Source organism: Hemicordylus capensis, chromosome 2 (genome assembly GCF_027244095.1).
Source record: "Hemicordylus capensis ecotype Gifberg chromosome 2, rHemCap1.1.pri, whole genome shotgun sequence".
In the NCBI taxonomy this organism is placed as follows: Eukaryota; Metazoa; Chordata; class Lepidosauria; order Squamata; family Cordylidae; genus Hemicordylus; species Hemicordylus capensis.
This window is the reverse complement of record NC_069658.1, coordinates 182,931,199-182,944,347: the sequence shown is the minus strand read 5'-3', so window position 1 is coordinate 182,944,347 and position 13,149 is coordinate 182,931,199. Positions and strand designations below refer to the sequence as shown.

Genomic DNA, 13,149 nt, shown 5'->3' with positions numbered 1-13,149 from the left:
CGTGCACGTGTGTGACGTATGCGGCGCGCGCCGCGACAAGCGCATGCGTGCTTGTGTTTACCAGACTTCCGGGCAACGACGGGGGCAGGGGCGGCAGGGAGGAACGCTGCCGCCCCCAAAACTTTGTTCTTAAAAGCAGTGCTGGAGGGGGAAGAGCGGCGGGAGGGGTAAGTACTACCCCCCTGCCCTTAAAGGTAGACCCCCCTCAGTGCTGGACTGCGCTGCGGCAGTTCCGTGCACACCACTAGCACAGAGCCCTGGGCGGCTTTCCCTGTTTGGGTCCGAGATGCCACAGGCTCATCTCACTCCTCCCTTCCCAAACAGGTGAAGAAATACCATCGGCTGAAGGAGGAGGCCAGCAAAAGAGCGGCCACTCTGGCCCAGGAGCTGGAGAAGTTCAACCGTGACCAGAAGGCCGATCAAGACCGGTTGGACCTGGAGGAGAGGAAGAAAGTCGAAACTGAGGTGAGTGCTTCCCCTGGGGTCTTCACTTCATTGTTCTCCCTGCTGTCACATGCCTTTCCCATTTCTTGTATCCCCAGTACTCGGCCTCCATTTCCTTGTCCTGGGACTGTGTTTAATGTGTTCTAATATATTTAAAATTCTACATCCAGGAAGTTCAGATTCTGCACCAATGAAACTTGTGATACATGTAAATCTTGCAGATGGAGTTGCTTAATTAAGTTGTATTCTGTCATTATTTTGCGTGGTTTGTTTTTTCCCCTGGTCTCACTAGTCACAGCGAGGGGCAACAAATAGGGCAGGGGTCTGAAGCCTCTCCTCCAGCTACCAGAAACCGCATTCAGCCCACTCCTCTGGCTTCTGAGCTGTCAAATATATCTTCATAGGCACAAGGACTAGAAACTTGACCATTTTTTGAAAATGATTCCTGGGAAGCTGAATTCCATGCCAAAATAGCTGTTCTATCTACATCTGTTCTGCACTTGCATAGAATCACAGCCCATAGTGCTGCTCAAGTCTCCTTGCCTTGAGGAGGTGTCCTATATCCCTCCAACTTTGTGCTCTTATTTTCCTTTTTCAGCCATCTCAGCCCCTCCCTCCTGGCCTACTTTCTTAAGGTAGTCCCAGCCTGCTCTTCCCAATAGGTCATGTGAGAGAAGATTCCAAGTAATGTTCATACTAGCAGCTTCCATATGCCTACATATTGTATATAATTTGAAACATTGCTAGTGAGGGAAGAAAAATAAGAGCCACCTTGAGACTGCAGCAGAACTGAATATCAATTGGCAGTAAGGCATCTCAAAAATAGGCCAGTTTCACTGAGGTTCTCATTGGTGTAATTGTTGAGATACCACAGTCTGCTTTGGTTTGGCTAGGCCTTAGTAGAGTTCACTGTCCAGTTTCAATCGCTGAAGCTGAAGAAGGATCCAGCCAGACTAGAATTTGGAAAGCTTGCCATATGAAGGAACTTGGTATGTTTTATATATAAGGAAAGAGAGTTGATAGGGTTTGGGAGTGCTCATGCGATTCACAAAGAAGAGAGGCAACCCATGTTTTATCGGAGCTGCTGAGGGAAGTGTGAAAAGAAATGGCTTCAGGCTGCAACAGTGTCTGCTGAGGAAATGCTTCCAGACTCTAAGAATGTTGATAAGTTGGCAATACTATGCAATTGATTGATTAAGTGCCATCAAGTCGGTCTTGACTCTAATTGACCACATGAATAGGTTCTCTCCTGGATGATCTGTCATCAACTTGGCCTTTAAGGTCTCTCAGTGGTGCATTCGTTGCTGCCGTAATGGAGTCCATCCACTTTGCTGCTGGTCATCCTCTTCTTTCCTTTCCTTCATCTTTCCCTAGCATTATGGATTTCTCAAGGGAGCTGGGTTTTCACATAATGTGTCCGAAGTATGATAGTTTGAGCCCGGCGAACAATTATTTCACCAAGATCTCTTTATTATGCAAGAGATAAAATACCATCTGCCAGATGTTACAAGTTAAAAACAAAACCGGTTTCAATGTTTTGCATAATAAAGAGGCCTTGGTGGAAGCATTCTTCTAAGAATGGTTGACTGAAAAGAGTCAATTGCCCAGGGAAGATATAGGAAGGCTTTAGTAAAGAGCCTGGAGTACTGGAAACTTTAGTAAGGAGCTGCATTAACAGCTGTTGGGGAAGCATAAAGGATTTCCTGCCTCATTAAATCGGGTGGGATCCAACGACCTTCAGCCTTTCCAGTCCCAGGATCCATCATTAACTCTAACTCGCAATATGGAACCAATATTTTAATTTTGTTTTATATCTTGTATGATAATGTTAACTTTACTACAGTGCTAATCAAACTGATTATTTCATAGTTCTTAATCCAATCCTTCTCTTTGCTTTCATCCTGTTGGTTTCTTTCTCCAAAAGTTTTTGGTGCCTCTGGTGTGATCCACCTTGGCTAAAGGTTGCAACCCAGTACTGGACTAAGTGGCTTGGTTTCTGTCCTGACCTCAACATTTTCTTGGAGGCAGTTCTTGTCAAAGGGAGCATTGTGCTTGACCTTGATTGAATTGGGCCGTATCTTGTGAACTTAGCTCTTGGGTGTTGGTTCATCTGTGTCATCATTCTATTTTGCAGGCAAAGATAAAGCAGAAATTGCGGGAGATCGAGGAAAACCAGAAGCGCATTGAGAAGCTGGAGGAGTACATTGCTACTAGCAAGTAAGGGCAGGAGGGAGGCCCACTGGGTGAGGAGGGGAGCCTGAAGCAGTGTGTAGGGAAGGGATGAGGAAGTTGAGCTCACTACTGCGGGTGCTTAGAGGGAGACCAATCATGGTATTGTCCTGTCAAAGTCTTGGCCCACGAAACTTTGGGTGAGTCTTGGGGTCAACTTAACATGGCTCCTTCACCAGGCAGTCCTTAGAAGAACAGAAGAAGCTGGAGGGGGAACTGACAGAGGAAGTTGAGCTGGCCAAGCGCCGGATTGATGAGATCAACAAGGAGCTGAACCAGGTGATGGAGCAGCTAGGGGATGCCCGTATCGACCGACAAGAGAACAGCCGGCAGCAGCGCAAGGCCGAGATCATGGAAAGCATCAAGCGCCTCTACCCTGGCTCTGTGGTATGTGGTACTTGCACACACGTGTGCTTGGTCATAAGGTGTGTGGCAAAGGGGAAATCCCTGGAGATCTCCTTCCTGCCTCATTCTGTCTCCTTGCTTCCCGCAGTATGGACGTCTCATTGACCTCTGCCAGCCCACCCAGAAGAAATATCAGATAGCTGTCACCAAGGTGCTGGGCAAGAACATGGATGCCATCATTGTCGACTCAGAGAAGACTGGCCGGGACTGCATCCAGTATATCAAGGAGCAGCGGGGAGAGCCTGAGACCTTCCTGCCCCTTGACTACCTTGAGGTGAGGCCTGACTGGGTGAGGCAGTGTAGGGATACTGGGGTAGACTCTCTGCTCAACCATGTTGCTCAAGCGTATCATTGTCTCTCAACCTAACCTACGTTGCAGGGCTGTTGTGAGGATAAACTGGGATAACCCTGTTTACATTACCTGAGCTTCTTGGGGAAAAGGGCAGATACAGAGGGTGGAAGGGTATTGCTTGATAATGAAGTAAGGACATCGCAGGACTGTCCTTGTCTGTCCTTTTGGTAAGGTGATAGCCTCGCTCTGTTTCCTCTCACCTCGACCCCCATTGCGTTCCTTGATGCTCTTAGTGTCCAAACATTTCCACAGGTAGCCCTCTCAAGCTTAATTACGCTGCTCAGTTATGTGACTAGTATATTCAGCCCTTGCCCCCCAGATAACTTACGTTTTTGTAGTTTATTTCACCCCACTTATTGTTGCTCTGCCACTGTATAGTATGGTCCTGCGTGCATGTGTAGTTTATTTAAAAGTTGCATAGCAAACTGATGTGTGGGTTGGGCAGTCAGGATTGGACTCATGAGTGGCAAATACTTGACCCTTTCCTGACTGGCTGTGGTCCTGATGAAAATCATGCCCTTGAAGCTGCTGTTAGCCCTGGAAGAGAAGCTTCCAGCTTCAGTGGAACTCATTGGAAGCCCCATTGGAAGCGTCCCTTCCATACCAGCTTTGGGGTGCTACTTGCTTTGGGACTATGGTGGGAAAGGGTTGAATTAGTCCCCTCCCCACATGCCACGATCCAGATCGTTCTCCTCCCCCCCCGCCCCCGTGCCCTACAGTTCCTATTTAACTTGGAGGACAAACGTGCAGGCCTCAACTGATTTATTTAACAGTTATATCCCACTCTTTCTCCAAGGCTCTCAGAGCAGTGACATGGTGTTACGTTTATCCTCCCAGCAACCCTGTGAGGTGGATTAGGCTTTGATAAGTGACTGGCCCAGAGTCAGCCACCGAGCTTCCTGGCTGAATGGAGCTTTGCCCTCAAGCTTCCCCAGTCCTAGTCCAACATTCTAACCACAACGTGTGTGTGTGTGTGTGTGTGTGTGTGTGTGTGTGTGTGTGTGTGTGTGTGTGTGTGTGTGTACACGTGTACTTTGGCCCCCAACCAACTGGCATAAAAGTCACCACTTTGCATCCGCCGTCCTGCCTCTCTAGCCAAACTGGCCTGGCTGACTTTGCTTTTCTGTCCCTGTTTCCAGGTGAAGCCCACAGATGAAAAGCTCAGGGAGCTGAAGGGGGCCAAGCTGGTGATTGACGTGATCCGCTACGAGCCTCCTCACATCAAGAAGGCCCTGCAGTATGCTTGCGGGAACGCTTTGGTGTGTGACAACGTGGAGGATGCCCGCCGCATTGCTTTTGGTGGCCATCAGCGTCATAAGGTCAGAGAGTCTTGCCCTGCCACCCTTAGAGGTTCTAATACTTCCCTGAACTACCAGAAAAAGACACGTTTGTGCCAAGAGAAGCTGCATTTAATGACCCTTATAAATATATGCAAATTAAGAAAATGGCTTATATTTGCTCTGCATAATTTATCTGGTGCCTTCTAGCTGTGGAGTGAGGCAAAGAATTACTAATATAGATGGAACTCGTGGGGTCTGACCCCTGAATTGCTCATCTTGGGGGTGCACCCCGAACTGCTCCTGCTTCCTGTGAACCTCGAATATGGATGTGGAGAAGGTTAATTAGGTCCCGTTCTTATCCTCTGCTTCAGACTTTCTCTTTATTTGGAGCAGAACCTCAGACTGTCTCCTTTTCAGGTCCCTCCCGCTGACTGCCAAATATAGTGCAACAAGCCACACGGTTAAGTGAGAGGTTCCCAGCCTTTTGTGAGACATCTGGGCTCCTGGGGCGGGGGGGGGGGGAGAAGAGCTGCATTTTGGTCACCTTGGTAACCAACTAAAACCCATCTTGCCTGCCTGCAGTGCTTCCCCTGTTAAGTGAGCAAAGAGGCACCTTTTAAAAGTGATTATTGAACAGGGGGAGAGCAACTGGCCCTATCCATCCCCAGCACAGCATCCCTCCAGTGGCTGTTGCTGGTGTCTATTTTACACTTCTTTTTTAGATTGTGAGCCCTTTGGGGACAGGGAGCCATCTTTATTTCATTCATTCATTCATTTATAGCTATGTAACCTCCTTGGGGACTTTTTGTTGAAAAGCGGTATATAAATATCTATATTTGTCATATATTTGGGATTGAGCCTGGTGTCAGGTAAATTGTCTGGAATACACTGACTTTAGGGTGGTAATCCTGGAACAACTGAAGACCCACCATCTTGTTATTGAAGTCTTATTTTCCCCTCCCCTTTCTGGTTTTTGAGAGTTTTCCAGACAACGCTTAGATACACTTGTTTTCACAGCCAGGCTAGATATGTGCTATAATGATAAATATATATGGGGTTTTCAGGATGCCAAATTCTTTATCCAGTTCCCAGCTTGCACAATACCCTCTGAACTGCTGTAAGCCAAAGAATGCTGCTTGCTTCTCTCACAACATTTGTGGGATTGCATTGGTTTGTTGCCGTTGCTAGCTGCAGTTATCTGGCTGTCCACCAAGACCTAGTGATATGAGCTGCTGACAGACGTCACCCCTGTGACATGCCTTCTCTTCTCCTTTTCTGCTGCAGACTGTAGCCCTGGATGGAACCCTGTTCCAGAAGTCAGGGGTGATCTCCGGAGGTGCCAGCGACTTGAAGGCCAAGGCTCGGCGTTGGGATGAAAAGGCTGTGGACAAGCTGAAGGAGAAGAAAGAGAGGCTTACAGAGGAGCTGAAGGTTGGAATTGCTTTGTCTTGTAGGATGGCTCCCCCTTCCCATCACCTGGAAGCTCCCTGGGGCAATGCTGACAGTTCTCCTGGAATATGTCTGGACCCTTTTGAGTTGTTGATGGGGTGTAGGGATATATGACACCAAACGGTCAGACAGTTGGGCTGAAGTAATTGGCATGACTGGCCACCAACATCCTGTGCGCAGAATAAAAGTGCACATGCTGTATAATATTGCAATATATGGGATATTTGATCTTTCACCAAATTCAGACTACTTTGCAAATAATTGGAACTGTGTGTGGTGAGAGGAGATAGTAGGAGGTGAAGTGAATATTTGGTGTGTTGCGGGGAAATCTCGAGCAGAAGAGGGTAAGGGGGACCATGTTGGAGGTGGGTGTGAGGGAAATGCACTCTGCTCCTTCATAGTTTTTCCTGTGAACACAAGAGCGATGGTTGGATAATTTGCCACAGTGCTAAAAACCAATGAGTATCCGGAGTTGCAGTAATGTTCGGCTTGGGAGGGGCGACCAGAGAACGCAAACAATAGTAATTGTAAACCTCCCTGAGCCAGCTCGGAAGGGCGGTATAAAAAACAAACAAATAGTATCTAGTTCTATTATTTTACTGATTGGCAGTCAGGCCTTGCAGGCTGGAGGGACGTGTTATTGCAGCCCCTCCGGTTTCATGATTCTTCCTTCCCACATCCTAGAAATAATGGAGAGCCTTAAAGAAAGGAACGGATGTTGGCAAGAAAAAGATGCAGCAAGTGAGCACCTCAGTGGGAAGAGTCCTGGGCCTCGTTTTCCTTGAGGTGGTCAACCTGGGTCTGGGCAGTACCACTTCAGAGTGTGGATTGTGACTCAGGTGATTGAGGGACTGTTTCGCCATTGAAATACAGTTTCTTATTTCATGTCAGAGAGAAGGTTGGGCTAGGGCCTTTCCCTGACACACTAATTTTCTATGTAGAGAGTTTTTGGTTTTTTGTATGGAGGAACATTCAGTCGGAAAAGCCCCCATTTATCATCTGAAGTGGTACAATCCAGACACAAGTTTGCCACCTCTGTGTGATAGAGACCTGTTAGTGAGTCACTGTCGTGTGTGTGTGTGTGTGTGTGTGTGTGTGTGTGTTCATGTTCATTCACTGTGAGGGATGTTGTTCCTTTGCAAAAGTTTTATTTGCAAAGAATGTTATTTCTTTGGCTAGGCGCCTTGCACAGTTCATACTTCTACTTTTCCCTGCAATGCAGGCAGGTCTTTCCAGTGAGAGGCTCAGCGAAACACACTCAGGAATTTCTGATCTAGATGACACCTTCCATCTTTAGTTAAGAGTGGCATTGCCCCGTTGGGCTTTTTAAAATAACATATTTCCTCAATGAAGAGTAGTTTTCCATGGGATCTCTGGAGAGTTAAAATAGTGTGGGCATGCACACGTGCCACTTGTATAATTCATTTCCACATGCATTCATTGTGCGGCTTCCTCATTGAAGTCCCTGGAGACTACTAGCTGTGTTTGTCATAGCAAAACTGAAAAACAGTCTTGTGGTATGTATTGGAGACTGACAAGTGTATTGTGGTATGAGCTTTTAGATGCATCGGATGAATTATGCTCTTGTCTACAAAGATGCATGCCTCGATGAATTTCTCTTTTAAGATATCCTAAGGCACTGTTGTGCTTGCTCAAAATTGCACTGTTTAGCATCTTTAGGGGGATGTCATTTTAAGTCCAGTTGTCTTAAAAACCTAGTCTGTGGGAATGGTTTGCCTTTGCCTTACTTGGCTTCCTGAGACAGGATTATGGTTCCTCTGTTGTCCTCATGATCCTTATTCCTGCCCTGTGATTGTCCTCTTCAGAGCTGCCTGCAGCACAGCACCAAGCAAGAAGTCCTTTTCTCATTCAAGCTTTCCCCCTTTTGTCTCTAACTCCTTCTCCCGCGTCCAGGAGCAAATGAAGGCCAAGCGGAAGGAGGCAGAGCTGCGCCAGGTCCAGTCCCAGGCCCACGGCTTGCAGATGCGCCTGAAATACTCCCAGAGCGACTTGGAGCAAACCAAGACCCGCCATCTTGCTCTCAATCTCCAGGTATGGTGACTTGGTGGGCGCAAATGCTCTTCAGACTTCCAGTGTCCATGGCCACTGAAGCCACTCAGCATATTATGTGTGAGAGAGGCTGTTTTTGTGGCAATTCCCAAACCGTGGATGTTGGAGGCAGTGCAGCAGAAGATGCCAAAAGAGGCTCCTCTGTTTTGAGCTCAGAGAAGCCCTGAACAAAACCTGAAACCAAGTGAAATGTAGCTGAGCTTTTTCTGTTTAGAAGAGAGCATGGGGGATCCCCAGCTTCAGTTCTTTGGTGCCCCTGAGCTGTGCCCCTGATACGATGCCGTTGCCCAACAGGAAAAGTCTAAGCTGGAAAGTGAGCTGGCCAACTTCGGGCCCCGCATCAACGACATCAAGCGCATCATCCAGGGGAGAGAGCGAGAGATGAAGGAGCTCAAGGAGAAGATGAACCAGGTGTGGTAGATCAAGGCTGGGAGCAGCTTCAGGGGGCTGAATGGAGCAGGGTATGCTGGCAGAGCGGGAAATGGCTCAGGAAGCTGGTTACATAAGAAACTGCAGGCATGGCAGGAGTTGGGGCAGGAGGGGGAAGAGGCAGGGAGTTCAGTGGGGGATGTGTCACTCTCTAGAGAGTCGTACTCTCTCTTTATATGGTTTTCAGACTGTGTCCTGGAGAGTTCTAGGCCTCCTCCGGAGCTTCTCAGGGATTGTTTCAATGAGAAGATCAGTCATGGAGGACAAGCCTCCTTGGGAGGGAGCTTGCCCACTATTACTGATTTTCCCATTCAAGGTACAGCCTCAGGGGAGTGTTGGGTGTGCTCTAGTGTTGGTTCACATGGGGCAGCATTGGCTTGGTCTCAAGGCTTGGCCAGTGCTCTGGGTGAACTGGCTTTGCACTCTAGAGCATGCCCCAGGGATCTCCTACCAGGCACTGGGGTTTTCCAGAAGCCCAGTCATTGTGGAAAGGGTGCCTGAAGATAGGACACTTTTGAAAACTACTGCTCTGCTGCATGCATACTGGGGGTCTTGTTCTGAATTAGCCCTTTCCCCTCTTTGCAGGTTGAAGATGAGGTATTTGAGGAGTTCTGCCGGGAGATTGGGGTGAGGAACATCAGGGAGTTTGAGGAGGAGAAGGTGAAAAGGCAGAACGAGATTGCCAAGAAAAGGTACTATTCCATGCTGCTTGCCCCCTTGAGTCTCCTTGTCCCATGAACCACTGAAGCTGCATGTGTCCTAGAAGCGGGAGGTCGTTTGGATTCCGTGCCCAGTCTTGCCTTTGTGCCTCTACAGGTTGGAGTTTGAGAACCAGAAGACCCGTCTCGGTATCCAGCTGGACTTTGAGAAGAACCAGCTGAAAGAGGACCAGGACAAAGTCCATATGTGGGAGCAGACGGTCAAGAAGGATGAGGCTGAAATAGAAAAACTCAAAAAGGTGCTGCTTGTGGCAGAAGATGGAGGTGCTGTGTTGGAGGAGAAGATCTAGATTCGATCTGTGGGGAAGGGGTAGTTGAGTCTGTGGTAGAGCTTAAAGAGGGAGCCCCAGAGGAGGAATGTTGGGGGGCCTCTCCCTGACCTAGAACGGCCAAGTCTGGGCCAGCCACAATGGTTCTCATTCGGTGGCAGACTTGTGTCTGGGCTGAATTGCTTCAGGCTGCTGGAAGGGAAGCGTGCAGTGAAATGTTTCCTTCACACAAAAACAGTTCCCTGCACATATAAAATTAGCATCGAAGAGGAGGAGGGTACTAACCTAGCCTTCTTCGCAATATGCTAATTTTCTGTATGCAGGGGATTGTTTTTGAATGGCGGCAACATTCCATCCTGTGAGCCCACGCTTGCAGGCTGAAGTGGTATGGTGCAGACACAGGTGTATCTCCTCAGGACAGACTGAGAGACAGGCCTAGTTCTCACTATCTCCACATGATTGTGAGGATAAAATGGAATACCACCACTTCCCCCATCCCCCCTGAAAAAAGCAGGGTTGTGGAGGGGAGAGTGCTGCCCTTAGCTCCTTGGCGGAAGAATGTGTTTCAGAAGTGATAAATGAAATAAAACTTGAATGTTGCTGACTGTCCTAAAGTCCACATAGCACAATCCAATAGGTGTGTCCCAGAATCCCTTGCACCACGGCAGAGAATCCTGAAGCACCCCACTCAGGTTGCGTACGGTCTTGGTAACACACCTGCACTCAGTGTCCCTCACACAGAACTAGGATTGCTTGTGGAGTTGGGATGGCTGTGAGGAAGAGAAGCGTGCAGAGGGATTGAACTCCAGCCAGTCTTCCTGGTTCTCCATTCTTTGAGAGTATGGCTCTTCCACTTACCTTATGCAGATGGAGCCAAGGGGCAGTGTAGGTTGCTCCTGAGCCCTTCATGTGAGGGGGCACCAGAAGGAGAACTTGGTGAGTAGGCATGGTGGGTTGTACTCAGTGGGCCAGATAAATTGTTGTCAGGGTGGTGCCTTATCCTCCTTTTCCCAGTAGGCAGAGCTAATGGTGTCTCTCCATTTCTTCTCTCATCCCGCCCTGCCCCCATAGGAAGAACAGAGGCACATGAAGATAATAGACGAGACGATGGCGCAACTGCAGGACCTGAAGAACCAGCACTTGGCCAAGAAATCAGAGGTGAATGACAAGAACCATGAAATGGAGGAGATCCGCAAGAAGCTGGGCGGAGCCAACAAGTGAGTTTTGTGGGCTGAAGCTAGGAAATGAAGAGCAGGTGGTGTTGGAGACCCTCCACTCCTTCAACTTCAGCCTAGTTTGATTGCTCCTAGGTTAGATGATAGCCTTCCTTCCTTCTAATGCTGAAGGCAGAAGGAGGAAATGCTAAAGCATAGAAAAACTGCCGGCACAGAACCCTGTCCTGGATCAGACCAAGCTTCCATCTAGTGCAGAATTCTGTTTTTAATTCTAGTCAGCTGTGCTGGGAAACTTGCAAGTGGGTCATGATGGTGATATACCTCCCCTTCTGTTTGTCTCCAGCACCTGGTTCTCAGAAGAAGTATTTTCTTCTGTCAATCACTGCTACTGCCAATTAACTTCACTGAGTTCTGAATTTCTCTCTCTCTCTCTGTTTGATTTTACTGACCTCGCTGTGCATGTTCTCTCTCGCTCTCTCCCCCTCCCTCCCCCCTCTCCTGTCCTAAACGAGAAAGCCCCTATCTCCGTATCCCACTGCATACACACCGATGCATGCACACGTGCGCGCACGCACACACACACACACACAGGCTTGTTATTTAAGTCACTGTTCTCTTCCCCCTACTCCACCCCACCCTGCATGACACGGAGATTGCCTTTTAACCGAGGTTGAAGTCGAGTCCAGCACTCCCCCTATTCACCCCAGTGTTACAGTCCAGGGACAGCATCCAGACTAATTAGTCATAACCATGCACCATTTAAATCACGGAGACAACTTATTCAAGACTAACTTAAGTCCCATTCATTTCAGTCATGATTCACTTTGTCCGGATGCTACCCCACGAGTAGCACTTCCATGTGGGAAAAGAACAAGGGAAGTGCAATCAGTGGAGGGAGCAGACTAAAAGAGTCACACAGATTCTCCTGCTCCATCCTTGCAGACTCTAGGACAGACTTCCTCCGAGCTGGCTCAGCCCTCACTGAGCAGAGACTGCACCCCAGGGTTGCTTGAGTGATTTCTGGGTTGGCGCAGGGGCCAATCAAGTTGGAGAGCAAGCTGGCTGGGCTCCAAACTGAGCAAGAGTCAGCATGGTGACACAGTGGGCCCCTTTAATGGTTCTGGGTCCTAACCCCGTTGTTCACCCTCTAGCAAGTAAAGTTTTAACTTAGTGACACTTGCCCTTCCTCCGAGGAGCTTAGAGCAGCATGCATGCTTCCCCCTCTTTTATCCTCAGTACAACCCTGTGAGGTAGATAGGCAGCAAGAGAATGACTGGCCAAAGGTCGCCCATCAAGAAAGCCAGCCAGACTCGGCCTTGAGAGCTCCCCAGTGGGCAGGTGGCAGCTGGGCCTCCTTGGAACTTGGCGCGGGTCATCTCCAAGCCTTCAGGAGGATGCGGGCTTTCTGCTGATGCCAGCCCCTCATGCTGCCTCCCTTGGCCTCTTCCCAAAGGGAGATGACTCACTTGCAGAAGGAAGTGACCGCCATAGAGACCAAGCTGGAGCAGAAACGCAGCGACCGCCACAACTTGCTGCAAGCCTGCAAGATGCAGGACATCAAACTGCCCCTCTCTAAGGGCACCATGGATGATATCAGCCAGGAGGAGGTGAGGAGAGTGCCCCTGGTCGGTGGGTGGCAGGGGTGAGACCAGGACAGGGGAAGTAAAATGGCTCTGTGTTTTGGCTCGGGTGCAGGGTGGCTCCCAAGGAGAGGAGACTGCCAGCAGCTCTCAGAGGACCTCCAACATGTATGCACGAGAAGCTCTCATTGAGATCGACTACGGTGACCTCTCTGAGGACATGAAGGTAAGAACCCCTTGGGCCTGCCCTCTGTGGGGGAAAGCTGAACTGCTGGAAGGCCACCTTTCTTCCTAGGCTAGCAACGACTCACAAAGCTTACTATCCCACCAATCCATATGCGTCTCTGTTACCCATTCGTTTTATGCATTAGGTGTTTAAAATGTTTCTGTCCTGCCTTTCTGCCCAGTGATCAACCACACATCTTACATAAAAATACAAAGTACATTAAAACCAGTGTGATAACTCAATTGCTGCATAGAACTAACAGTGAAATATTAAAGTGAATAAATGAAAGCAAGAGCACTCGCTGTCTATCCATCTTCCCATCTAAATCTGCCCACCTAAAACCAGTCAGTGAAGAAGCTGAATGGATCTCCCTTGGGTGGGAGTTCCACTACTGAGAAGGTGCGTCTCTCTCTCCCTCGCACCCACCCACTCATGGTGGGGGAACCTGAAGCAGGCCTCCAGAAATGAACTGGTTTGTATGGGAGAAGATAGTCATGAAGATAACTTGACCTTGGACCCTTG

The 13,149-nt window shown here is 48.8% G+C and overlaps 1 protein-coding gene across 1 annotated transcript in view; it reads left to right on the top strand.

The window, feature by feature from the left end:
• Positions 1-13,149, top strand: part of SMC1A (structural maintenance of chromosomes 1A) — a 41,207-nt gene that overhangs the window by 15,370 nt on the left and 12,688 nt on the right. The window contains exons 7-19 of the mRNA XM_053293865.1: positions 325-465; positions 2,579-2,661; positions 2,853-3,060; positions 3,167-3,352; positions 4,570-4,749; positions 5,995-6,141; positions 8,074-8,211; positions 8,524-8,640; positions 9,244-9,350; positions 9,475-9,616; positions 10,718-10,863; positions 12,275-12,428; positions 12,517-12,627. Of these exons, the coding sequence (XP_053149840.1) occupies positions 325-465; positions 2,579-2,661; positions 2,853-3,060; positions 3,167-3,352; positions 4,570-4,749; positions 5,995-6,141; positions 8,074-8,211; positions 8,524-8,640; positions 9,244-9,350; positions 9,475-9,616; positions 10,718-10,863; positions 12,275-12,428; positions 12,517-12,627 (1,860 nt within the window). The remainder of the gene's footprint in view (positions 1-324; positions 466-2,578; positions 2,662-2,852; positions 3,061-3,166; positions 3,353-4,569; positions 4,750-5,994; positions 6,142-8,073; positions 8,212-8,523; positions 8,641-9,243; positions 9,351-9,474; positions 9,617-10,717; positions 10,864-12,274; positions 12,429-12,516; positions 12,628-13,149) is intronic.